Source organism: Candoia aspera, chromosome 2 (genome assembly GCF_035149785.1).
Source record: "Candoia aspera isolate rCanAsp1 chromosome 2, rCanAsp1.hap2, whole genome shotgun sequence".
Classification (NCBI taxonomy): Eukaryota; Metazoa; Chordata; class Lepidosauria; order Squamata; family Boidae; genus Candoia; species Candoia aspera.
The window spans coordinates 213,224,775-213,249,368 of record NC_086154.1 but is presented as its reverse complement, the minus strand read 5'-3'; the positions used below and the strand labels follow the sequence as shown (position 1 = coordinate 213,249,368).

The 24,594-nt window shown below is 34.4% G+C and overlaps 1 protein-coding gene across 2 annotated transcripts in view; it reads left to right on the top strand.

The window, feature by feature from the left end:
- The window catches only part of DMXL1 (Dmx like 1), a 110,837-nt gene extending 86,835 nt beyond the window's left edge, over window positions 1-24,002 (top strand). For both annotated transcript variants that reach the window (XM_063295308.1, XM_063295307.1), the window contains 12 exons: window positions 3,329-3,446; window positions 4,279-4,341; window positions 4,906-4,992; window positions 7,074-7,195; window positions 7,711-7,852; window positions 11,024-11,084; window positions 11,567-11,694; window positions 13,822-13,914; window positions 14,482-14,573; window positions 17,134-17,186; window positions 20,479-20,696; window positions 21,020-24,002. In XM_063295308.1, the coding sequence (XP_063151378.1) occupies window positions 3,329-3,446; window positions 4,279-4,341; window positions 4,906-4,992; window positions 7,074-7,195; window positions 7,711-7,852; window positions 11,024-11,084; window positions 11,567-11,694; window positions 13,822-13,914; window positions 14,482-14,573; window positions 17,134-17,186; window positions 20,479-20,696; window positions 21,020-21,244 (1,402 nt within the window). In that variant the 3' untranslated portion in view covers window positions 21,245-24,002. The remainder of the gene's footprint in view (window positions 1-3,328; window positions 3,447-4,278; window positions 4,342-4,905; window positions 4,993-7,073; window positions 7,196-7,710; window positions 7,853-11,023; window positions 11,085-11,566; window positions 11,695-13,821; window positions 13,915-14,481; window positions 14,574-17,133; window positions 17,187-20,478; window positions 20,697-21,019) is intronic.
- The last annotated feature ends 592 nt before the right edge of the window (window positions 24,003-24,594 follow it).

The following is a 24,594-nucleotide window of genomic DNA, read 5'->3' as shown; positions in this document are numbered from 1 at the left end:
ACTTATCAAGTTCTCTGTTACCTGCCGTTGCTTGTTACCAGTATATAAATGATATCAGTAGAGTGGTGACTGCATTATGCTATGCTATGCTATGCTATGCTATGCTATGCTATGCTATGCTATGCTATGCTATGCTATGCTATGCTATGAAGTTTTAAGAAGGATACTGAATAACTTAGAGACTAGAGTGTTGTTCTCAGCTATTCTTTCATCCCTTGATAAATAAATAAATAAATCATTAAATGAAGCTGAGGATAGAATACAAATACTATATAGAGACCATATAAACAATTAAAAAGCTAGGATATAAAAGAACAAACTATGTTAATTTTGGCATATAAAGCCCATATGTTACATAGATTTGTTATGTTTAGGAGCCTTGATCAGGTTACCATTCTCTAACATTTTGTAATGGTATTTGGGAATGACCTTGGGAGACAGGAGGAAGATCAGCAGCCTAGGCAATGGTCTGATAAGAGGCAGCTCAGTCTTCTGATAGGAAAGCATGGGAAGTGTTTCAGAAGGGACCCTCCCTAGTTTTCCAGAGGCTAAAAAGAAAGGTAGGGGGAAATACTCAGTCTTGCAAGATTATGTTTCATGTAACCTTACAATAGTGATAGTGCTAATGCTCCTGGTTGTGTTTCTTGTCTGGACTACCTCAAAGGGAAAAAAGGGTTTGCAGGTGAACAGCTGGCTGTGAAGATGTTATTAATAGGAGATTCTTGATTTCTAGAAACATGTTTTTCATTGGTGGCCCTCCATAAAAAATAGAATATATTTCAGTCAGGTTTAATTACGAAGACTAATTAATTAAATTCAGAATTTAATTCTGAATTCTGTGAGGAATGGAGATGAAGCCTAATCATAAGGATCTTAGACAAGGATCATGTATTGAGGAGGGAACTGGGAAAGCAGGTGAAGTAGAGCCTGTTAAACCTCTTCAGGTTGATTATTGGCTATTGGGACACTAAAATTCATGGCTTTTAGTGTCTTGGTAGTAATAGACAGTTTCAAGAGTTGAACTTTTAAAAACTAATGACACCACAAAACTAAGTGGATCCAGGAGTCAAAATTTTGGTGTGTGGAAGTTTATTATTGTTATTATTATATACACAACAATGCGAAATCACAGCTGCCAGTACTTTAGTTGGTGTTGGCCTTTGCAGCAAGCTCTTCCCAAGAACCTAGGGTATCATAATGTATCACTGTACTATATGTGTGGATCCAAGCAGTGTGGCCTTTTGTAATTGACAGATGGAAATTTTGTCAATGCACAGATTTTCTAAGTGCTGACCAAGGTTTTTTGATATGGCATCTAGTGTGTGATAACCACTGGGACCACCACGGCTGGTTTATGGCATAATCTTTCAACATTGATTTTCCGATATTGATAGTTTGTGATTGTCTCCAATTTTTTGTCTTCAATTCTGCTATCCCCTGGTATTGCCACATCAATTATCCACACTTTCTTCTTCTCTTTCTTCCTTTTTCTTTTTCAATTTTTCAGTTATTATTATTATTAATAGCCTCGTGTGGCACAGAGTGGTAAGCAGCAGTATTGCAACTGAAACTCTCCCCACGACCCGAGTTCAGTCCCAGCAGAAGCTGGAGTCTCGGGTAGCCGGCTCAGGTCGACTCAGCCTTCCATCCTTCCGAGGTCGGTAAAATGAGTACCCAGCTTGCTGGGGAAGGTGACAACTGGGGAAGGCAATGGCAAACCACCCCGATAGAGTCTGCCAAGAAAACGTCACAAAAGTGGCATCCCCCCAAAGAGTCAGATATGACTCTGTGCTTGCACAGGGGACGTTTCACCTTTTTTTTCACATTATTATTGTTATTGTTATGATTAGCTTCTTCCTCCCTTTTTTTCTGGGGGATCAGGTTGAATATGGTTTAAACAGAGAAATAACCATAATGTATTCCTGACTCATTCAAATAGGTAGAAGATATAGCAAACGTAAGTACTTGAAAGAAGCGTAAAGTAATGATAATGGGGGAATTTAATTGGTTTTATATCTGTTGGACCTCAAACTCTTTCATATGTTCTATTCCTGGGTTCCATCTCTTTATTAATTAATAACCACAATTTTCCATCAATTCTCAAATTTTGGGCATCACAAATAGAAATAAGTAACTTGCCTAAGAATAAAATAAAGAAAAAGGAAAACTGTTTTTAAAGATTTTATCAGAAATTTTGAAAAGCAAAAAGCTGAAATATCTTTATTATTCCTCAACAAGGATCATGCTAGTGTGCAAAAGTATATATAAATTATAATGGAAGAAAGCCAGCTTTTTATTCTTCTTCTCATAGTATACTTCTATTCATTCTTTGCTGAAACCTTGTTCTTTATTTAACTTGTGTTGTTATTCCCTTCTTTTGATAGTGAGTCCTGCTGTGTCAATATTTGCTAAGTCATAGCCTCTTCCATTGATTTTCCTAACTCCTTCTTTTGGGGGGATAGTTGCACTGATTTTTTCAGGCTGTATTATTTTATAACTTAGCTTCCTTGAAAATTCATAAGCTTAATTATTAAGCTCTGCTTCTCTGTGTGAAGGGTGAAGAAAAAATAATTAGGCAGTAAGCTACCACCCTTCCATTGCTCTGAGTCCACTTTGACATTCTGATTGAAGCAGGAGAAAAAGCTGAAATGCAACGGCTGTAGATGCAACTTCAATAATTAATCAATAAGCAAAGAGCAGCTGCTGGGAAAACAGGGTTTTGCTTATTTCTTCCTGAGTGTTCTGTTACCACTTTCTTGTAAAACAGCTCAATAATTACCTATTAATGGGGGTTGTACAGCAGACATGAAGATGATGTATGTTGGCCTGTAAAATATATTATCTCAATGGCTTCCTACAGTCTTGCAACCATCCCATCTTCCATGCCATAAAAAATCACATCACGTATGCAAATATTTTTGCAGTTGCTCAGTAAAATAACTCAGTGTGATCAGCAGACTCATGTTCCACTTATTACAACTACTGAAATTATTACTTGAGAGGAATAAAATAGATGAAGTATTGGATGAGATCAGATATATTCAGTTTTACTTGCACTTCTGCCATTTCCTTTCTGTGACTGAGGAATATTTGCAACAGATATCTGCAACCTAATTGTCATCACTCTCTAAAATACTGAGAATTTGATTCAAGAACTACATGAATAGCAGAGTACTTGTTAGAATGCAACAGTTATTGCTTCTTGTTAAAATTTCTGGATTTACAGTTTTCTTCTTTCATGTGTCTATATATACTAATGTATATATAAGTTATCAACTGTATTTATTTGAAATTATATCATGTGTTAAAAAATGTTTCTCATTTTTAGGTCCAAAAGTCATTATGCATTATCTGTAAAAAGACTTTGGCAGTACCTCATTAAACAAGAAGTGGTCCAAGAAACCTTCATAAGAAACATATTTGCAAAGAGAAAGTGTTTAAATGAGGTTTGTGTTGTATGCTTATGTAGAAATTAAAATCCATTAATTACAGTTTAATTAAGCTAATGTTTCTCAAACATTTTGAATTTAAAGTTTTCACTACTGTTCTGTATAAATAAATTCCAGGGCATTCTGCAAGGAATCTGATAACTGAAAAGGCAAAGATACTGCACATAACTACAAGCATCCCTCTGCTGTTTGTTGCATCATTGGATTGTATTACTGGCTATTAAGATGATGAAATATTCATAATTTTATCTATCGGTATAATTTACAAGATAATACATGGTTGACTACTTTGTCTGCTGCTCTCATGCATTATCATCTTTGTTTACTCCAAGAAAACAAATTCACCTTCAGAAGACACCAGTAATACTTAGTCAGCTATGCCCCTTAGCCTTTTTTTCATAGCTGCTGTACATACCAAGCTACGATTAATAATTGTTGACTCTTTGAATGTCATATCTGAGCTTTTACCTCTTTAATTCACTGTTAATCACAGATCTACAAATTATTTTGTCTGTCTACCTTTCACTTCTTAATAATTCAAAAGTACTCTGTTTTGGGGGAGAGGGTACACATAACTTTTTTTTCCTTTTAGACTTTTGAACAATAATACATGTAAACGCATATCCTCTGAAAAAGTTAGTACTTGCATTCACCTACAAGTTATTTTCCTGTTCTAAAAGGGGTAAAATTACACTAACTCCTGGTAATTTGTTAGAAAAATGTGTGCTAATATGTATGCTTACCTTGCATATTGTTCCATATTCATAAAATTAAAAAAATAATTTTTTACCTAGATCTCTCTGTTGTAATTTTTTTCTTTTGGACCTAGTCATTAGAAGACCAAGCTGAATATAACAAAAGTATTTCAGCAGAAGAACCAGGAATTAATAAGGTATATATCGTAACAACAGGAAAAGTATCTTAATTCTGCTAAGAGGTTTTTCCAAGAAGTCTTTCAGTACCTGATATGTAATATGTTAATCTAATTGAATTTGCTAAAACTGGACTTTTATCTAGGCAGTATACCAGTATATAGAATTATACAATATTGTACTCAATAATTTTCTGGTTTGAAGTTGTTGATTTTTTTATAAATGGCATGTAATAAATTTCAAATAATTTTCAATTTCCAAGCAGTTAAATGATCAGTACTGAGTAATAATTGAGATATTTCTTAGCCTCAGCTTATCTTTCAAGAAAATTTCACTATCATTTTCTAGTTTTTTAGATCAATGAACTGAATTTAGTCTGAATGAATGATTACATGGAGGTAGGGTCCCCACCAAAATGTTTTTTTACTAGACTATTTGAATTCATAATTAATAAACTTTTAATTAGGCCAGATGTATTCCTAATTAATATTTATCATTTATTTTTCAGCATCACCTAAAAGATGATAGCATTATATTGGTAAAATATTGTTTATGTTGCCTTTCCACTTTTCTTTTTAATACAGATAGAGAATGATGCAGGATACGCTGGAAGTAAAGCAAGAATTATCCATAAAGAGTCTGACATTATTACTGCCTTTGCTGTCAATAAGGTATACACAAATGGAGGACTTGGGGGAATATTTCTGTAATATTTTGAAATATTGTAACTTACACCCATATGAAGTAAATGCTATTGTACTACATCTACACTGTATTATTACTTTGCAATAAACGTTTTTGGTTCTACAGCACAAAAGGCAGTGGCATCTTCCTTGAAGTACATGAATTTAAAGAGGAGATAGCACCAGAACAGACTATTGTAGTTGAACTGTATGGGAAGTTTTAAATGGAAAGTAATTTATGTAAAAAAAAATCACATATAACTTATCAGTCTAACTTAAAAAACTGATGCAGCACAGGAAGTGGCAATTTCACTCAGGCCTTTTTTGTGAATTTTCAAAAACATGTGGCTACTTCCTTTTGGATTAGAGGGATTTATCTAGATCTCCTCCAGTCAGGACTTGGAACTGAAATTGCATTAGTTTCTCTGTTAGATGAACTTTGTTGAGACCTAGATGCAGGGAGTATGCCTCTCTTGGTCTTATTAGAGGTCTCAAAGCGTTTACTACCATCAAGCATGTATCCTTCTGGGCCACCTGCAAGGACTGGGAGTCAACCACCATGTTACAGTGATTCCGCTCCTACCTGAGAAGAAGTTCTTATTGATAGTCCCAGGAGGAAGCGTTCAAGCCTTTTGTTACTCCAATGTGAGTCAGGGTTTGGTACTCTCCTCTATGCTATTTAACATCTATATAACATTCTGGGAGAGTCATCCATCAATGTGAGACAAAATATTATCAATACATTGATGATAGCCAGTTATATATTACCAACCTAGGCTGAGCTGGAAATGCCATGGAAATCTTGGGAGGTCCTTAGGGACTGTATTGTTAAATTAAATCATTTCATGATGGACTTCTTGTTTGTCAGTAAACTTACGGGAAATCTGGTAACATCGGTCCTGCTGGTTACTCTGGATGTGGGTCATGTTCCCCCTCGAGGTAGTTCATGATTTGGGGTCTTGTGGAGTCTAGGCCCCCATTTAAGCAGTTAATGGAAGCCATGGCCAGTAGCAGCTGGTATGCCAATTACAACCTTATTTAGATGCCCTGGCAACAGTAACTCATATCCTGATTACCATCCAGGTGTACTACTGTAATACACTTTACATAGGGCTGCTGCCTTGGAGACAGTTTAGAAGCCTCAGCTACTCAGCCTTGTTTTAGTTTCAGATTACTACATATGTCAAATATTATACTTAAGGATCTCAACATGATGTTGAACTGTGTTTCTAAAATATGTAATTTGTCCTCTTACTAAGAACTTTGGCTCTAGTGAACATGTGACAGGCAGAGAGGATAATTTTATGTAACTGGAAAGAAACTTACTCTTCTTATTTTAAGGAATAAATCCAGGATATGAGTTTGTTACTATTTTTGAAAAGTCTTTGTGTTCTAAAAATGAGAAGATGACACAATGTGATGCTATATTCAATGGTAAAGCTTAAGGACTGAATCAATGTCATATTGTTATCAATAATTAATATATGGATCTTTGTTTCTGTTAGGGTTTTTTTTAAATTTCACTATTTTGAAAGTTTACAAAGTTGCTGGTGGGACAGTCCCACTGTTGCAGAATAACATCAATTTTAAGGTTGTTGCACTGGTTGCTAATAGTCTTGTGTGTTTCTTCAAATTGCTGGTCATTACTTAAAAGCCCTATATAGTATGGTAGTAGGCTGTATCAGGAATTATCTTGCTGAAATTTAATCTACCAGTCTTGCCTAAACATCCAGAGAGGCCCTGATGAAAGCACCCCCTCCCACCTTAACGAGCTCGGTGACAGGCCTTTTCAGCAGTAGTCCTCACATTTGGGAATTTGCTTCCTCTGCAAGTATATTTAGCCCCATCCCCCTTTACATTTCACAGGGCTGTTTAGATTCTTGTTCTAATATACCTTTGGTCCAAGTTGACTGTGTAACTATTGTAGCTTTGTATTATTGTTGTGCTTTGATTGCCCTTATTTTGATCGCTCATTTTATTCTTGCCTTGTTCATTGCCCAGGGTCTGGGTATATGGATTAGGGCCATATACAGATGTGAAATAAATAAATATGTATTTATGTATTTTAGGCCAACAGGAATTGTATTGCAATAGCTTCAAGCCATGAAATTCAAGAACTGGATGTTTCTGGAATTTTAGCAACTCAGATCTACACTTGGGTTGATGATGACACTGAAGTGGAAGCTAAAGGGTATTTTATTTGTATTTTTTTGCCTATATCCTTAACTTTAACTTTAGCATTTTAATGATATCCTATTAAAATACTGACTTATGAATATTAGGATCTACCTTCTGGCTTTTTCTGAAAACATTTAAGTCTCATGTCCATTTCCTTAGTACACTTCAGCTCCTACATCATTCTCTTTTTCTTGCTAACACTAACTTCCTGATAACTAGATCTGACTTGCTGTGTTATTAAGAGCATTTCTTTTGACAGACAGATAGCATTTCTCTTCTCTATCAGCCACTAACTAGCTTTGTCTTGATCCATCCACTGATTGGCTATGTAGTTATTACAGCCCATAAAATCTTAATTCTGAAGTACAGTGCATCACAAATCAGATAAATTACTGTCAGTAGTTCATGGGATATCCAGTGAGAATTCAGAGATATAGGCAGTGAAGCAGCCACCTGCTTTCAGTCTGAATATGGCATTTGTAGCTCGTAACACATGGCCAATATTCATTTAAGCATTTCGTTTTATAGAGCTGATGACTTCTTAGTTATACATGCTCGTGATGACTTGGGAAACATTCAAGGAACTACTCCTTATACGCACAGCACTCCTGGAACACCAATCAATATGCCATGGCTTGGCAGCACCCAGACTGGCAGAGGTGCTGCTATGGTGAGTCACTTGTTATGGAATAATAGTGATTTTAGCATATATATTTCATTGGCTTTTATTTTATTTGTAATATATACTTCTAAATAATTTATCAAGATTGAACAAATGCCTTGGATATTAATATTAGTTTAAATCAATCTGAAGATGGTTTATTTGAACAACTTTATTTGAACAACTTTTTTCTTTTCAGAACGGCTACTGTGTGTTTTCTACAAACTGTAGACTAGATAGGCAGGTGAAACCTAGAGGGCTTTCCTCCCTTTTTCCAAGTATTTTCTTCTCAGACAGCATACAGACTAAGTGAAGAAAGGAAGCAAAGCCAAATAATTTTTCATACTGTTGAGAATTAAATTGGTTAGGCTGATCATAGTGACTTCCTTGCTTCCTTCCCATCAAACTTGGCCAGTCAGTTCTAATTTTACAACGGAATCATTTATTATTTTTTGTTGTTCGTGGAACTTCTGTTTGTTTATATCCAGTTCTGTTTGAAGAATCAAATACTTTTATGAATTTCATCAGCTATTTCTCACTAGTGATAGGAAAAGATGTAAATTATACTTCTTGAAGCTTCTTTACTTAATATGAGCTTACTCCATGTCCTAAACTTGGTTTCAGAAACCACACTGAAATATCCTAAAATGTTGTGTCAGAAAATCTACTTGTGAATATACTAATAGGCAGTAATGTGAGTGAGAAAATAAGACTGACTTTTCTTGATAGTTGATTCATAAGAAACTCATCTGGAATTGGCCTTTTCTTTGCTTTCTTTAGATGCACCCTATACTATTTTTTCAAGCTGTCTTTTGGTTTGAGTGAGACTTAGTTATTTCTTTTGGTTACATTTGTTTTGTGAATGCTTGAAGCTTTAATAACAGTTATCTTCTGGAATTTTTGAAGTGGCTTAGGCTCACTTTATAATGTTATTTTATAATGAGATATTGTTTCTGATGCTTGTGAGGCATTTTCAGACAACGTATTAATTTATGAAATGCAATATAGAAACCTTTTAAATTAAAACATGAAACTCTCTTATATTTTATTGTTTACATTTTTCTGTCAGGTAGCAATGACAAAAAGTTTTCCTCAGCTTAAACTACAATATAATGCAAGATTTTTGGTAGAAACAATGAAGTTGTAACATGTGTTCATAGTCACAATTTTTATTCTGCCAAGTCTCTGCCAATCATATTTTTAGTTTGCTCTGCCTTTCACAGCTTAATCAACCCAGTTTATACTCAAACCTAGTATCTTTCATTGCTTAACAGATTTTCCCTAACAGTTTTCTTCGTATTTCTTTCAATAAGATTATATAATCAGCATTTACATTTTGTGATATAGTATGTTCAAAGTAAAATTATCGTATTGTAATCCTTACTGTAACTTGGCATAATAAATAGATGTTATACTCATTTTGGAGACAGATGGAAGGAATCTGACAAAATCGTACCAGAGATCAGCCAGTATGTTCCTTTTTTGACTCTTCCTGCTTTTCATTCAGATTCCCAATATTTCTTCAGTTGAGTGACTCTGCCAACAAAACTTTAAACTTCTCCCCCTCTTGAGCTCTATTTTGTTTTAACTTCTGTTATCCTTCTCTCCCTAGAACTCATGTGAATTTCTCGTTCAAGACTAATGCTCCTTTCTCACATGAGTATTTCTGAAAACTTTTGTTTTCACTATCCAGCACAAAATCTGAGGCATGTCAGCTCAATCACTAAAACTAAAAATCACTTCAGTGTCATCTTAGTCTGCTATAGTTCTGTTACATCAAAGATATGCAACAGTGTGTTAAAAAAAATGGATTTCAGCTTCCCATCAGCTCTAACTAGCATGGCCAATACTGTAGTAAGAGAGTATGGGAGTTCAAAACATCTAGAGGTCCAAGGGTAAACCAGTCAGTATGTCAACTAAGGCTGTGAGTCAGCCTTGTAGCAATTATCACGTGTCACAGTTTTCAAACAAATATGGACATGGAAAGGCTGCACAACTGGATTCTCACTCCAGTATAAGTATTCTGTGATAGCATTCAAAAAGTTTTTATGTGACATCCAAAAGAGAAATGTGGGTCTCTTTCCCATGTTGAAATAATGCATGAAATATAAATGTAGAGTTGTCCTTTCAAATATTGCACTAGAAAGAAATGTATAGTATTAGACATACTATGATATCAATTAAAAATAAGTACTGCTGATTCACCTTATAGTAATGAGAACACATTGATTGCATTTATATCTGAAATTTTTTTCTCTGAAAAATGGAGGTTATATAGGAGTTTCCTTTAATTCTGCTACCACACCAATATCCTTAATAATGATTTATCAATAAATAATGTTGCCTACATTTTCTGCAATATTTAAAGTAAATAAATTTTCTCCATTTATATGATAGAATTTCATCCACACACAAGTATATTTTCTCAATTTTTGAATCAGCCAAAACACCTAGACATAATTAAATTGCTGAAATATATTTAAAAATTTATTTCACTTTTATCAGATAAACCTTACTTTGTACAGATGAGCTGCTATTTATTTCTGTTTATATCCTTCATACATCATTTTAGATAAAAATACTCTTTACAGTACAAAGACTGATTAAAAAATCAGATTATGAAATAAGTTATGGCTATATTTAATAACTTTGCATTTGCTGCAATTTGTGCTTTGTCTCCTAGGATTCATTACATAAAACATTTTCCAATTAATGTATTTCACACCTAAATCTTCTGTGGATGATTAAATGCAAAACATAATTTCTTCACTCCTGCTTATTTTTTGTAAAAGTTTGTTTACCTCTCTCTTACATGCCTCTGCTTCTGCCTTTGTCTTACTTACCTTACAATATACAGGAATATTCCAATAAATTTAATGGAATCAGAAAGGAATTGGCAAGAAAAGAGGTAAGATTGAAGTCTAGTGTGTGTCTTTTGCAAACCCTAGATTTATGGACCAAAAGCTTCAAAGAACCTGGATTTAGATTCTGTTGATATGAACTTTGGATAAACACTGAAGGAAGGGCTTCGTTTTCATTTATTGTGATCCATATTGCAAACCTCAGATCATGAAGGGAAGCAAACATAGTAGTGTCTGCATTTTACATTACTGATAACTTCAACTGAATAGATTTCTGAATAATTCTGAACTATATCCTTTAATTTTGGACATTTAATAGATGATCAAGAAGAATCTTAATAATGTCAGACGAATGGCTTCTCACCCAACACTACCATATTGTAAGTTTTGTATTTCTAACTTGTAACATTATTGTAGTTTATAAATAATAAAATGTTAGATGAAATTGCAGCATAAAGTCCTGATTCAGAAAATTCAAAGCATTTTTGAAATGATAGATTAAGTGGAGTTAGTTACTTGCAATTATCTTTTTTGCAATATTATTTGAGTTTGTAATAGTATTTGACTGGGTTTGAATGAGTTAAGAACTTTCAGTATTATGTTAAGCTCCTTAATGCAATAGAGATCAAAGAATGCCCTCAATAGTGAAGAGCCAGCAATGATTACTTGCAAAAATATATGCAAAGGAGCAATAACTAAAGAATTTGTTACTTTAATAATTTAGGAGTATACTTCTAGATTATTATAATTGCTAGTCCAGGTTGAAAATAATTGTTCACTTCTTTTCTGAATTGCTGTAAATTCAATTTTTTTTTCATTTGTGTTTTTTTAAGTCTTGAAGTTCTATATTCTTCTATTGCAGATTTGACAGGTGCTCAGGATGGCAGTGTGAGAATGTTTGAATGGGGCCATTCTCAACAACTTGCATGTTTCCGATCTGGTGGCAACTCTAGGATTACACGGATGAGATTTAATTATCAAGGCAATAAGGTTCTATCCTTTAATTTCTTATAGGATGAAAAAAAACCTATTTAAATGACACCTATATCTCTATATTTCTTTAATTGGCTCACAAAAATGTTTATAAATTTATATTTTTGTCCCTTTACAAAATTTATGTTGTTTTTATCATTAAAAATAATCCCAATATTAAAAACACCCCCCAGTGAATATTTAAATTTCTTTTGTTTTTGAAAAGTTGTTAAATTAGATGTTAGCTATTGCATCGCAGTAATACAATAGCTAGTATCTTCATTTTTACTCAATATATAAGATCCTCTAAATTCACATACACATTGTGTCTAGCAAAGAGGACTGAACTAAAGTTTCTGCCACTGCTTGTGTGGCACGGCACTGCCTTTAGTTTGTTTAATCACTGTAAGAATAATGGTGCATGAGTTGGGAAGGATGGTTCCACTTCCACTTTGGGGCAACCTAGCCCAGCAGATTAGGCTACAAAGAAACTTTTCTTCTAGGTTTAAGTTTAGCATGAATCCTGACAGTAAATAAGAACATCTTTCATATTATTAAACCCTTTCTTTAGAAGATTCTAACTAGCATTAGAAAGATTATCTCATAGCTCAAACAGGTCCTTGAGATGTATCACTAGTGGAGTGGATTTTGTGTTGGACTTTGTAAGGGAGGGAACTCAGAATTGAAAAATATGTTAAAATGCTTCAAACAATAACATTGCTGATTACCGTTTTTTTGTTTGTTTTTTAAATGTATATTCCACTTCAAAACCTAAACACATATAGCCATATCTAATACTGAGATAAACCATGAACATGAAACTCCTACAAATGCAAAGACTTCCCTATTCACTTTAATATAAATTGGAAAACTTTTGCAATCCAATGTAGGATAAGTTTAAGACTCTGAATGAAGTTTACTTGAATAGCAAGGAAAAATAAATGCAAGGAAGTTTAAATATTGTTTCTGTAGGTAGGTTGTGTGCCTTAACCACAAAACCTGCTGAAATTCCTTGGTTCCAGCTTCATAACTTTCTTCAATAAATATTACTCATTGTCCCAGCAGCTGAAAATGAGCTTGAAAACAAGAGATTAGTATATAATTTCATCTAATCAGCTCTTCAAAATAATGTAGAAACTTCAAAAAAATCAGAACTTAATTTACACATAGTATTATATGCTTATGTTATAATTTGTTACTTGTTATATAGCTGGTAGGATTATAAAATAAGAGATTTATCTCATGCCCATGTTTTGTTTTTAAATAACAAGAATTATCCACCTTTAAAGTTGTGGCATCGTTTGCACAAGCTCCCCAATTGCTCCATATCACAATATATCTTTTGCAATATATGATAGTATTTTTCATCTTTAAAATTATATATATATTTTTTAATTTGGAATATTTCAGGTGCCAGTTTTGGAGGTGATGGATGCCTATGGCCTACAAGTGTATTATTGCTGACTCTTGCTTCATTCTTATTAGTAGATCCAATGATAGCTACAGTGTCAATGTTTCCAACTCTTTTCAACCTCCTATGATGTTTCTTTTGTAAGGGATTAAAAAAAGGAGAAAAGGGGGAGTTGTACTTTAGATTTTTAAAAATTGTAAGAGAGAGGAAAAACATCTCCCATACAAAGATGTCTTCTGTTTCATTTTAGAGATTCTTTTCTCAGTCCACTAGCAAATGGAATTTCATGAGCAAAAGTACACAGTGAGTCTTTCTGCTTATGAAATTATGGCTCAGTAAAATCTATTAAATCTCCTTCCTTCCCATACTTTAGTAGATTCCAATTCCTTGTGTATAGACCAACATTTTGTATTTTAAACTAGTTAGATCCTATTATTTTATTCTACAACAATGTAATGTTGCAAAAAGGTAAAATTTATAGTATGAAAGTGAATGAGGAGGCTCTTGCTCATGTGAATTCCATTTGCATTCAATTCTTGAGGGTATGCTAGGAATTGCTAATGACTTACTACACATGCATCTGGAAGAGTGCTCTTTCCATTGGTTTTATATATATATAGTTTTAATATCTAGACAAATCCTTGGAAGCATGCATTGGATAAAGATTTAACTATAAACGAATCAAATAGTATGAATGCTAATATAATGTAAAAACATGTATCTACTTCCTTTAGTTTGGGATTGTTGATGGTGATGGATACATGAGTTTGTATCAAACAAACTGCAAAGGTTGCCTACATAATGGAAGCACACCCAAACCATACCTGGTAAGTCAGAATATTTTCACCCTTTTTTAATTTACCTTTTTGTTTTTTATATAATTATGACAATTAGGTCCTTGTTTTAATTTGTTACATAGTTGTCTTATTTGAATATAGTTTCCTTCTATACAATGGAAAAATATTCTTGGCTGAACATTATATGGATTCCAAGTCTTCATTATACTTTTTATTTGGGATAAGGAGAACAGAATTTCCAAGCAAAAGTAGGAGTTTCACACTTCAAACATTTTTCCTCAAAGATCTAATACTCTTGAATAATCATTTGAAATCTGTAAACCATGATTTAAGGTTGTAGTTTTTAATGCAATTCAGGAAGTCATTGTGCTAATGCACAACCTAGAGATTCAGATTCACCTGCGAATAGAATTGGAGGCCCTACTGTTCTAATAAAAGAAATAGCTGGGAAAAACCTGTTAGGTGTACTGCAGCAAGCTTGAACCTAGAAATAATATATTACTTTCTTTTCTAGATAAATAAGAAGCTCTAATGTTACTGGCAAATTAATCACATTTTTGTTGCTTTACTGTACTTACTGTTCTTTGTTATTTTCAGACATGGCAATGCCATAACAAAACAGCTAGTGATTTTGTTTTCATCAGTTCTTCATCTTTGATAGCTACTGCTGGACTATCTACTGACAACAGGTATAAAATTTATTTTAAGATCACAGCAATAAACATTGTATAAATAAAACAGTGATTACTTTGCTTATCTAGTAGTGACTTTGTACAAAGGAAAATTCTTCCTAATGTTCATCATTTCCTCTTTATTTTAATATGCCCTGGAGAATCCTTCAATCTTTAAGAACAGTGTTTTAGGTTGAGCAGGTAGCAAGTGTCCCATGACATGAAAGGAGAAATTATGTCTAATTGTGCAAAATTTCTATTGGATACTGTCCATTTTGCAAAACTATAGTGTACATAGATAGTAATCATAATTACTGTCAGGATTCAGGCTATCTTATGGAAGAAATCACTCAGTTTTGTTCCACCTGGGACTCTGACTGTGCAGAGCAGGCTGAGGTGCCTGGGTCATGGTCTGGGAGTGTGATCTGAGATGAGTTTGAGTCAGTGATGCCTGAGGAAGTGGACAAGGTTCTCTGTGCTGTCAGCTCGGCCACCTGTTTACTAGATCTGGCCCCTTCCTGGATTGTAAAAGAGACCAAGGAGGTGGCCTGTAGTTAGGTGCGGGCTATGATGTCAGCCTCTCTGAGGTAGTAGGTGGTATCTCCTGTCTTGAAAGAAGCAGTGGTATATGCCCTCCTCAAGAAGCCATCCTTGGACCCAACAGTTTTTGACAACTACCAGTCTCCAACCTTCCCTTTTGAGGCAAGTTTGTGGAGAAGGTGGTCAATCTGCAGCTGATGAGAACTTTGGAGAAAATGTATTATCTAGACTTACTTCAGTCAGGTTTCAGGCCGGGATTTAGTATTGAGACAGCCTTGGTCATGCTTGTTGATGACCTGTGGCAGAGCTGGTGTGGTGGTGCATACATTCTTGTGCTCCTTGATCTCTCTGGTTTTTGATACCATCCACTATAGTATTCGTCTAAGCCAACTCCATGGGTTGGGGATTGGGGGCACCATTTTACGGTGGTTCTCTTCCTTTCTCTGGGGCCGATTCCAGTCAGCATTGGTTGTTGGGAGAAATTACTCCCTAGGACTCTCCTTTGTGGGGTGCTGCAGGGTTCTATTCTCTCTTCCCTTCTTTTCAACATCTACATGAAACTACTGGGTGAGGTCATTTGCTGGCTTGGGGTTCAGTATCATTAGTATGCTGACGATACTCAATTATATCTTTCAACTCTGGGCCAGCCAAGTGAGGCTATTGAGATTCTGTCCCAGTGCCTGGAGGCTGTGTGGGTTTGGATGGGAAGGAACCATCTCCAACATAATCCGACATAAACCAAATGGCTGTGGGTGTTTAAACTGATCTTTGACTTTGGGGGGGACAGCTCCTGCTTGAAGAGCAGGTGTCAGTTGTGGCTAGGAAGGTCTTTGTACAACTTAGTCTGGTGCCCTTATTGTATCATTTTCTAGATTGGGGGGCCCTTCAGACAATCACTCGTGCCCTAGTCACCTTGCAGCTTGACTACTGCAATGCTCTCTACATGGGGTTGCTGGAAGCTTCAATTGGTCCAGAATGCAGCATTGTGAGCAGTAATAGGCATGCCTTGGTATGCCCATGTAGCACCTCTGCTTTGCAAGCTACACTGGTTGCTGATTTGTGTCTGGGTATGACTGAAGTGCATAGGACCTGGTTACTTGAGGGATGGCCTGTCTCCCATAACATCTGCCCGGCTGATTTGATCTTGCAGGGTTGGCGCACTCTGGGTTCCTTCAATTAAATGGTATAATCTCTCAGGACCTGGAAGTGGGCCTTCTCTGTAGCAGCGCCCACCCTCTGGAACAAGGTTACCCCCGAGATCCAGATGGCTCCCACTCTGGTGTTGTAGAAGAGTCGTGAAGACCTGGCTCTTCACCCAGGCCTTTGGCGAGAGAGAGAGAGACCCTTCACTTCATCATCCTTGCCATCTTTTATCTTTACTTTTTATGTTTTATTGATTTTATTGTAATTTCTTCGATTGTTGCAAGCCACCTAGAGTCATTGGGAGTCAGGTGGCGTACAAGTAGTAGTAGTAGTAATAATAATAATAATAATAGGAGGAGGAGGAGCAAAAGGCAGCTTTACTTGAAACAGCTTACATCCTCCGACAATACCTTTAATATTATTAAACAACATGTGCCTATCCCAGGTCCTTCGGAAGGACTCAGTAGGTGGACAAGAATGCCAAATCCAGTGTAAACATCTGGCTGACTGTGCAACCAACCATAATAATATATCTGTGTTTAATAGCTTTGATTTGAAGTATAATTTTACCTGCCCATATCTTCACTGTATTATTTCAATGCATTGTACTATTTCAATTACTATCTTCCCTTTTTGCAGTTTTCTTCTTGGAATTACTATTAAACTGTAACTTCTATAAAGATATTTTAATAAAAATTGTTAGGTGTTGCTTACATTAAAAAATGATACAGGTATTATTTTCAAATTTCCTCTTTCTCATAAAAGCAAAATGTTTCATATGATTTCAAAGGAATTGTTCTTATTTGATGCTTATTTAATTCTAATTACTAATTCAGTTTGTTCTTACTTCATCATTATTAGATACATTATTATTGCTGTGTTTATTTCGTTTTAGAAATATTTGTCTGTGGGACACTTTGGTTGCCCCTTCCAGTAGCTTGGTGCATGGTAAGCTTATCTGTATAAATTGCCATCTATATAAACATAAAACTATATGTTTTAAAATTTAAAATCTTAAATTACACTTCAGTTACCTACTGGGAAATAAGATTTTGGCTAGAACTAGTCTTTTTGCTAATATAACACTATGCACTTGTACATGCAGTCGAGATACTTGATAAAAGCGATATATATAGTATTCATATTCATTCCACATAATGCTAAAAAGGGGGGATATAAAAAGTTTCAAATTTGAAACATTTTGAGCTCAAAACCAGTGGTTTTGAATTTGAAACAGGTTGTCCCAACCTTATATAATGTGTTCTAATACTGTTTCAGTCACTGCAGAGGTTTTAAAATTTGACACAGCTTTTTCAAAATAGTCCAAGTTTTGATAGGATGCTAAATCATGGCAGTATGTCTTGGCCAAGAATAAAAACTATATAATTTATATAAGCTATATAAATTGATTGACTGATTGAATAAATAAATAAATAAATAATAACTGAATAAATAAACTATGGCTACAATTTATGGTTTACAACCTTTCACATCAAAGCAAAACTATCATGGTTCTGGGTTGAGACAATATGCTGAATTTTACCACTATATAGCTTAGCATGTTTTGTGAACTAGGCCATAGGAAAAGTTGTGCTAGAGATTATAGAACCAAGCATCTTGCTATGGAACCTTTCCTGCAAGTAGAACAGATTGGCTTGGTCCACACACAACAGTTAGCCATAATTGATTATTTTTGGCCTACCATAATATTTTAGACACTCACTGTCTTAGCACTATGGTTCCTCAACGAATTATAATTTTTTAAAAAAAAATTGGATTAATTTTGAATAAGCAGATGCTGAATACATTTGGCCTACTGTTGCTGTTGTGTGAAATTTATTTATTTATTCATTCATTCATTCATTCATTCATTCAATTTATATTGCCACCGATCTCAAACCAGTGACTCTGGGCAGCTAACAACAATAAAATTATTATTGTACATATGATTATTGTTCAATAAAAGTTATCTTGTATGGGAAATATAATTATTTCCACTATATACAGTGGTTTTTAAAAGTTTGTAAACCCTTTTGAAATTTCAGTATTTCTGCATAAATATGACCTAAAATTTGATCTGTTCTCCACTCAAGTTCTAAAACTAGATAAAGAAAACCCAGTTAACCAAATGAGTCAGAAACATTACATTTGTTCATTTATTTATTGAGGAAAATAATCCAAAGACATATTTCTGTGTGGCAAAAGTATGTAAACCTTTGCTTTCAGTAATTTGTGTGCCTCCCTTAGGCAGCAATAACTACAACTAAATGTTTCCAATAACTGTTGATCAGTCCTGCACATTAGCTTGGAAGAATTTTAGCCTATTCCTCCTTACGGAACAGCTTCAACTCAGGGTTGTTGGTGGGCTTCCTTGCATGAACTGCCTGTTTCAGGTCCTTCCACAACACTTCTATAGGATTAAGGTCAGGACTTTGACTTGGCCGTTCTAAAACATTAACTTTCTTCTACTTTAACCATTCTTTGCTTGCACAACTTGTGTGTTTTGACTCATTGTCTTGCTGCATGACCCACTATCTCCTGAGCTTTGTTTCACAGACAGATACCCTGATGTTTGCCGGTAGAATATGCTGGTATAGTTCAGAATTCATAGTTCTTAGGCAAGCTGTCCTGGTGCAGAGGCAGCAAAGCAGACTCAAACCATAATACCGCTACTACCATGTTTCACAGATGTGATAAGGTTCTTTTGCTGGAATGCAGTGTTTGCCTTTCACCAACTTTTCATTCAAGCCCAAAAGTTTTATTTTGGTCTCATCTGTTCAAAGAACATTCTTCCAATAAGCCTCCTGGCTTATCCATGTACTGTAGTTTTTTGCAAACTATAGATGAGCAGCAGTGTTCTTTTTGGAGAGGAGTGGCTTTCTCCTTGCAACCCTGCCATGCATACCATTGTTGTTCAGTCTTCTCCTGATGGTGGTCTCATGAACACTGACATTCACCAATGCAAGAGAGGCCTTTTGTTCCTTAGACCCTGAGGTTTTTTGAGACCTCCCGGAGTATTACCTGCCTTGCTTTTGGTGTGACCTTGGTTGGTCAGCCACTCCTGGAGAGGGTAACAGTGGTGTTGAATTGTCTCTATTTGTATACAGTCTTCCAGACAGTGGACTGGGGGAGTCCCAACTCTTTGGAAATAGTTTTTTAACCATTTCAAGCCTGGTAAGCATCAACAACGGTTTTTCGGAGGTCCTCAGAAATTGTTAGCCTTGTGAGATAGTCCATACAAGAAGCACGACCAGGAGTACTAGCTCTAAGTTTATTGTAAGGTTACATTAACAGAATCTTGCAAGTCTGAAAGTACCTCTCCCATCCCTCACCTTTACTCTCCCTTCTGAGACTTTTTCGCCACCCCTCCTCTTTCAGCCTCAGATTTCATTTATCAGACCATTGTCTAGGCTGCAGCTCTTTCTCCTGTCTCCCAAGGTATTCCTACAAAGCATTACTGAAACCTCCCTTGTTCAAGCCATGACACACTTCCACATACCTGTGTTGTGAGGATCAGACTTCAATAATGAATATCCAGAATTCTGTTCTTTAAATAAGGCAGGACCTCCCACACTCACCCCTGAGTATCATCCCATTGATTGAAATACCTGACTCTAATTTCCCCTTCAAATGAACTGATAATCCTAGAGTTAACTTACTTTTGCTACACACAAATATGTAGCTTTGGATAATTTTCCTCAATAAATAAATGAATAAGTATAATGTTTTTGACTCATTTGTTTAATTGGGTTCTCTATCTAGGTTTAGGACGTGTGGAGAACAGATCACGTTTTAGGTAAATTTTATGCAAAAAATATTGAAAATTCAAACATTGATAAACTTTTAAGCATCACTGTCACTGATTTTCATCAATGCTCTTCATATGGAGTTTTCCTTTAGTCATTTACAAAGGTACAACAAGACTAAAGTGTGAGTTGTAGTTTTGCTAACTATTAAGTAAATTCTTTGGAAACTTTAATTACTCTAGCTAATACAGTTATGTGTGGATTGAGAAGGTTTCAAAAGTGAGATTCCATAAATAGTCAAGGTCAAACAGATTTTTGTATATTTCTAACAGATATTTTCCATTGATCTAATTCAAAATCAAGTGGATTTATCCAATAATTCAGTACTAGTGCTTTATTTATTTAACAGTAGCATATAATAAAATGATTGAAATTCAATAGTAATAGAATATTATTCATATTTTAATTTCTTTTATAATGTGTTTGGATTTCAGCCTTTACCTGTCATGATACTGGAGCAACTGTCTTAGCATATGCCCCCAAACACCAGCTCTTAGTATCTGGTGGAAGAAGAGGCTATACCTGCTTAATAGATCTTCGCCAAAAGCAACAGCAACAGTTCTTTCAAAGTCATGATTCTCCAGTTAAAGCAATTGCTGTAGATCCTACAGAAGAATATTTTGTTACAGGATCTGCAGAAGGAAATATCAAGGTCATACATTATAAAATTACATTTTGTTAACTTAGATAAGTAGTAGTTTCTTACATACTCTTTATAACATCCCTGAGCAGTTAATCCAAAAACTGTATTCTAAACTGTTTTATCCTTAGCCTTAACTTTTTAAAAATACTATTTATTTAAAAATTCATGTTTAATTTCTATTCTAAATTGAATTAATAAAAAGAACCAAAACTAAAGCACCTGAGTGTTGACATAATTGAAGTAGCAGAAAAAATAAATAGCGTATTTATAAAACTTCAGGGAAAACAACTTAAAGCCACAATCCATTGATTCTCTTTCTGTTTATGTTTTAGGTATGGAGTCTATCTAATTTCAGTCTTCTTCATACTTTCATCAATGAACATTCTAGGCAGTCTATTTTCAGAAATCTTGGGACAGGTGTCATGCAGATTGAGACAGGACCAGCAAATCACATATTCTCCTGTGGAGCTGATGGGACAGTGAAGATGAGAATTTTGCCTGATCGATTTAATTCATTTGGTGAAGTGTTGAAAACTGATGTGAAATATGTGCTCTAAAGTGCTGTTAGCACTTGTAAAATATTATAGAATATTATCAAGCATAACTGTACAGGTAGTCCTATAGTAACATTTCCTGTTGTTCATATTTATTTCTTGGAGCTTTAGTCCTTAATGCACTAGTGCCTTAAAGGTTACTAAGTTCCTTCTCATTCTGCATAAGAATAATTTTTGATGATCCAGTAAATATTTATTAATGTATTTCGTTGAGTACTCTCTGTTCTTAATTGCTGATAATGCCTCATTCCATGTTGATGAGCATGGTCTTTTTCACTTAACTTCTAAAGACCATTCCATAAAGAAGCCTTACGATGTCATCTCTTTTAGCTTGACAGAACAATCAGTTGCCAAATTCCTTATTCTAACAAACTATGGATATGGGTTGTACTTGTGCAAACTAAACATACTGACCATAAGCAGATACCCATGCTATACTGAGATTTGCTATAGGAAGACATGCTAATAGATGAGCCACTACTGATAATGGTTTCCTGATACCTAATTTGTTCACTTTTACAACTTGAACTCTGTCTTTAGAGTGAAGAATTAAAAGATAAAAGCTTGTCTTGGAACTTTTCATGCTTGAACGACTGCTATCAGGATGGCAGTCTTTTCTTTAAACCAATAGATATACAGTATATAGATATATATTTTTAACTGAGTCCTTATTTAAAAATATGCAAATATAGTGTGAATATCTAGCCTATAGATTATTTTAAGAATTATATTTAAAAATAATACATAAAGTTTAATATCCATGAAACAGAATTTAGGTATATGTTGCATAGGATAATTGTATAATCTGTTTTTGTTTTTTTTATAAAATTCTCTGTTTAAATCATTGGTAAAATACAGGAAGTGGACATATAATGTTGTTTACTCTTCCCACTGAATTTTGTTTTCATTTAACCCAAAGATGCTTATTTTTTCCCTGGCACTTAAATCATAGCATTTAGCTTTCATTTCTGAAGTAAACAAACTTAGAAAAGATTGCAAAAGAAAACTGTTCTAATGTATGATAAATAGTATAGATTTATATTTTAAAAAAAAATCAAGAGTTTGAAATTCCTTTTTGTCAAAATGTAGTAACTGTATACACTTAATTGTTTTGACCAAAATATAAAAATGCACAAAGCTTTCAGAATTTTCTATGCGTTAAAATAGGCCACGTAGTGTGATTATTTTGAGCTACTCTTATTTTAGACATGTAAAAGGCTTGGAAAATAATTAAAGTAGATTAGAGATTGATTACTTAAATGCAAATTATGAACAGTTTGCTAAAATATTTTTGTGTAAAAACAGTATCAGTACAATTTCATGTGAAACAGATTTGTCTGGGAATAGATGCTGTAAATAAAAATGAAGGGCTTGTATAATTAATTTTGTACTATTCTCAGGACACTACTTTTAAAATTAACATTTCTTACTTTTTTATATAGCATTTTAAATGTAATTTTAGAATATTTCTATGCAAGCATTAAATGAGGAAATAAGTGTTAACATAACCAGAAATACATTTGTGCAATAATCTATGCTATTCTTATAAAGAAGAAATACACAGCAGCATTTTAAAGAGCTAGTGCAGCTATTTGATGCAGTGAATTAAAATTTTAAGTCAATCAGTCTGCAAGTAATGCAGAGGGAAGATTATAAATTGCAGTGTTAAATCATAATAGTTAAATGATAATATTCAGTTGCTTGCTTGGAAGGTATACTGTATGTTTAATAGCCCAATCTTGTAATTGCTTAGGATGTACGTATACACTTGGGGTTCTGAGCCATCAAAAACCATAAGGTTCTGCTTAGTTCGTAGGAAAATTACACTGATATAACAAGCAGGTTGTACTTGTATTTGGGAGAAGGTATGATATTTTAGTGCTATAACCATTTATTTCATTTAAGAACATTAAAACAATTAATAATTCTGTTACCCTTCATATTTCATTCAAAAGATCAGTGTGGAAAAATCGTATCAATGGTTAGTATATAAAGCCTGATTCACTGAATTTTATATCTGAATTGCAAAATCACATATTATACCCCAAGTCTTAAGAGTTTAGCTTACTTGCAATTCAAACTCCTTTAATCAGATTTAACATGGAATTTTGAGAAGGACTATCATCTTTAGTAAACTTTCCGATAAGTCGCACTAAGTTTAAGACTCCAATATTATGTAAAACTCTGCATTTTTACTAGAACAACTAGTGTTTTCATTAAGAATATGCTTAATCTAGTATTTTGTAAGACTGCCATGTATTTAGTACATACATACAGACACACACACACAACCATGTACAGACTTTTAAAATGCTATAGTGGCTCTACACTTTATTTGAAGGCTTAAATATTTAAGTAATACTAAAATGTTATGTGCCTCTTTTTCCTGATTAGTGTCTGGAGAATCTTTTTATGCACCTCTCCCTTCTCTTTTGCTAGTATACGAAATGAAGTAGCTGGAATTTTGTGCTTTCGGTTTCACGACTGAGAGGGCATTAGAGTTCAATTTATTTCTTCTATACTTAAAAGGAGAGCAAAGTAATCAAGTGCTTAAGCATTCTACCAGTGGTGCAATTGTCAACATTATTCTTGCCATTCTTATTTGATTCTCTACATTTCCTCGTGTACAAAACAAATGACAAAGCATATGCATAGGTTGCCCTTAGACCCCCAAATAAAATTTATCTTAGGTAATTCGTTCTGTTCCATGTTGGCTTTTTAAATGATACATACTTTCACAAAAATAAACTTCTAACACTTACTGTTTGTAATGTTCTTCGGAAAAGATGCTCCAGCAGGCTTTTTGACTGTATTGGACCCCTCTCATGATTTACACTGAAGCCTAGGCGTTTTGTTTTGCTTCATCTTTTTTCAATATTGTAGGGTCTCGTGTATCCATTTTGTGCTGAACTGCTTTTGGAATATATGCCAATAGTATTTTTTTTTTCCTTTTAGCTGTATTATTCTGTTTGCTGTACATTCTGGTAGATGTATTCATCCTGAAATCAAATCATATTTTTAATTACTTCAATGGGTTCTGTTGTTTCTTAAAATCAGCTTGATGCTGTTTAAAAGAAGTCACAGTGGTATTCCAATACCATGTCATGAATTCTCCATAAATTCTTCTCCTTAAACTGATTGGAGGACATGCCACGTTTTATAATTCGTATTTGTACTAGCTATGCAATTAAAGAGACCAGAATTCAAATATAATTGGAAGATAATGGAAGTTTCTGCTTACCACATGGGCCAAGTGCCTCATCATTCATATAAAGGGAAATTATTTTCAGTCTGGACCAACCCCTAGCTTTCTTGGAAAATGGTAAAAAAATAATTTGCCCTCACATCAACTT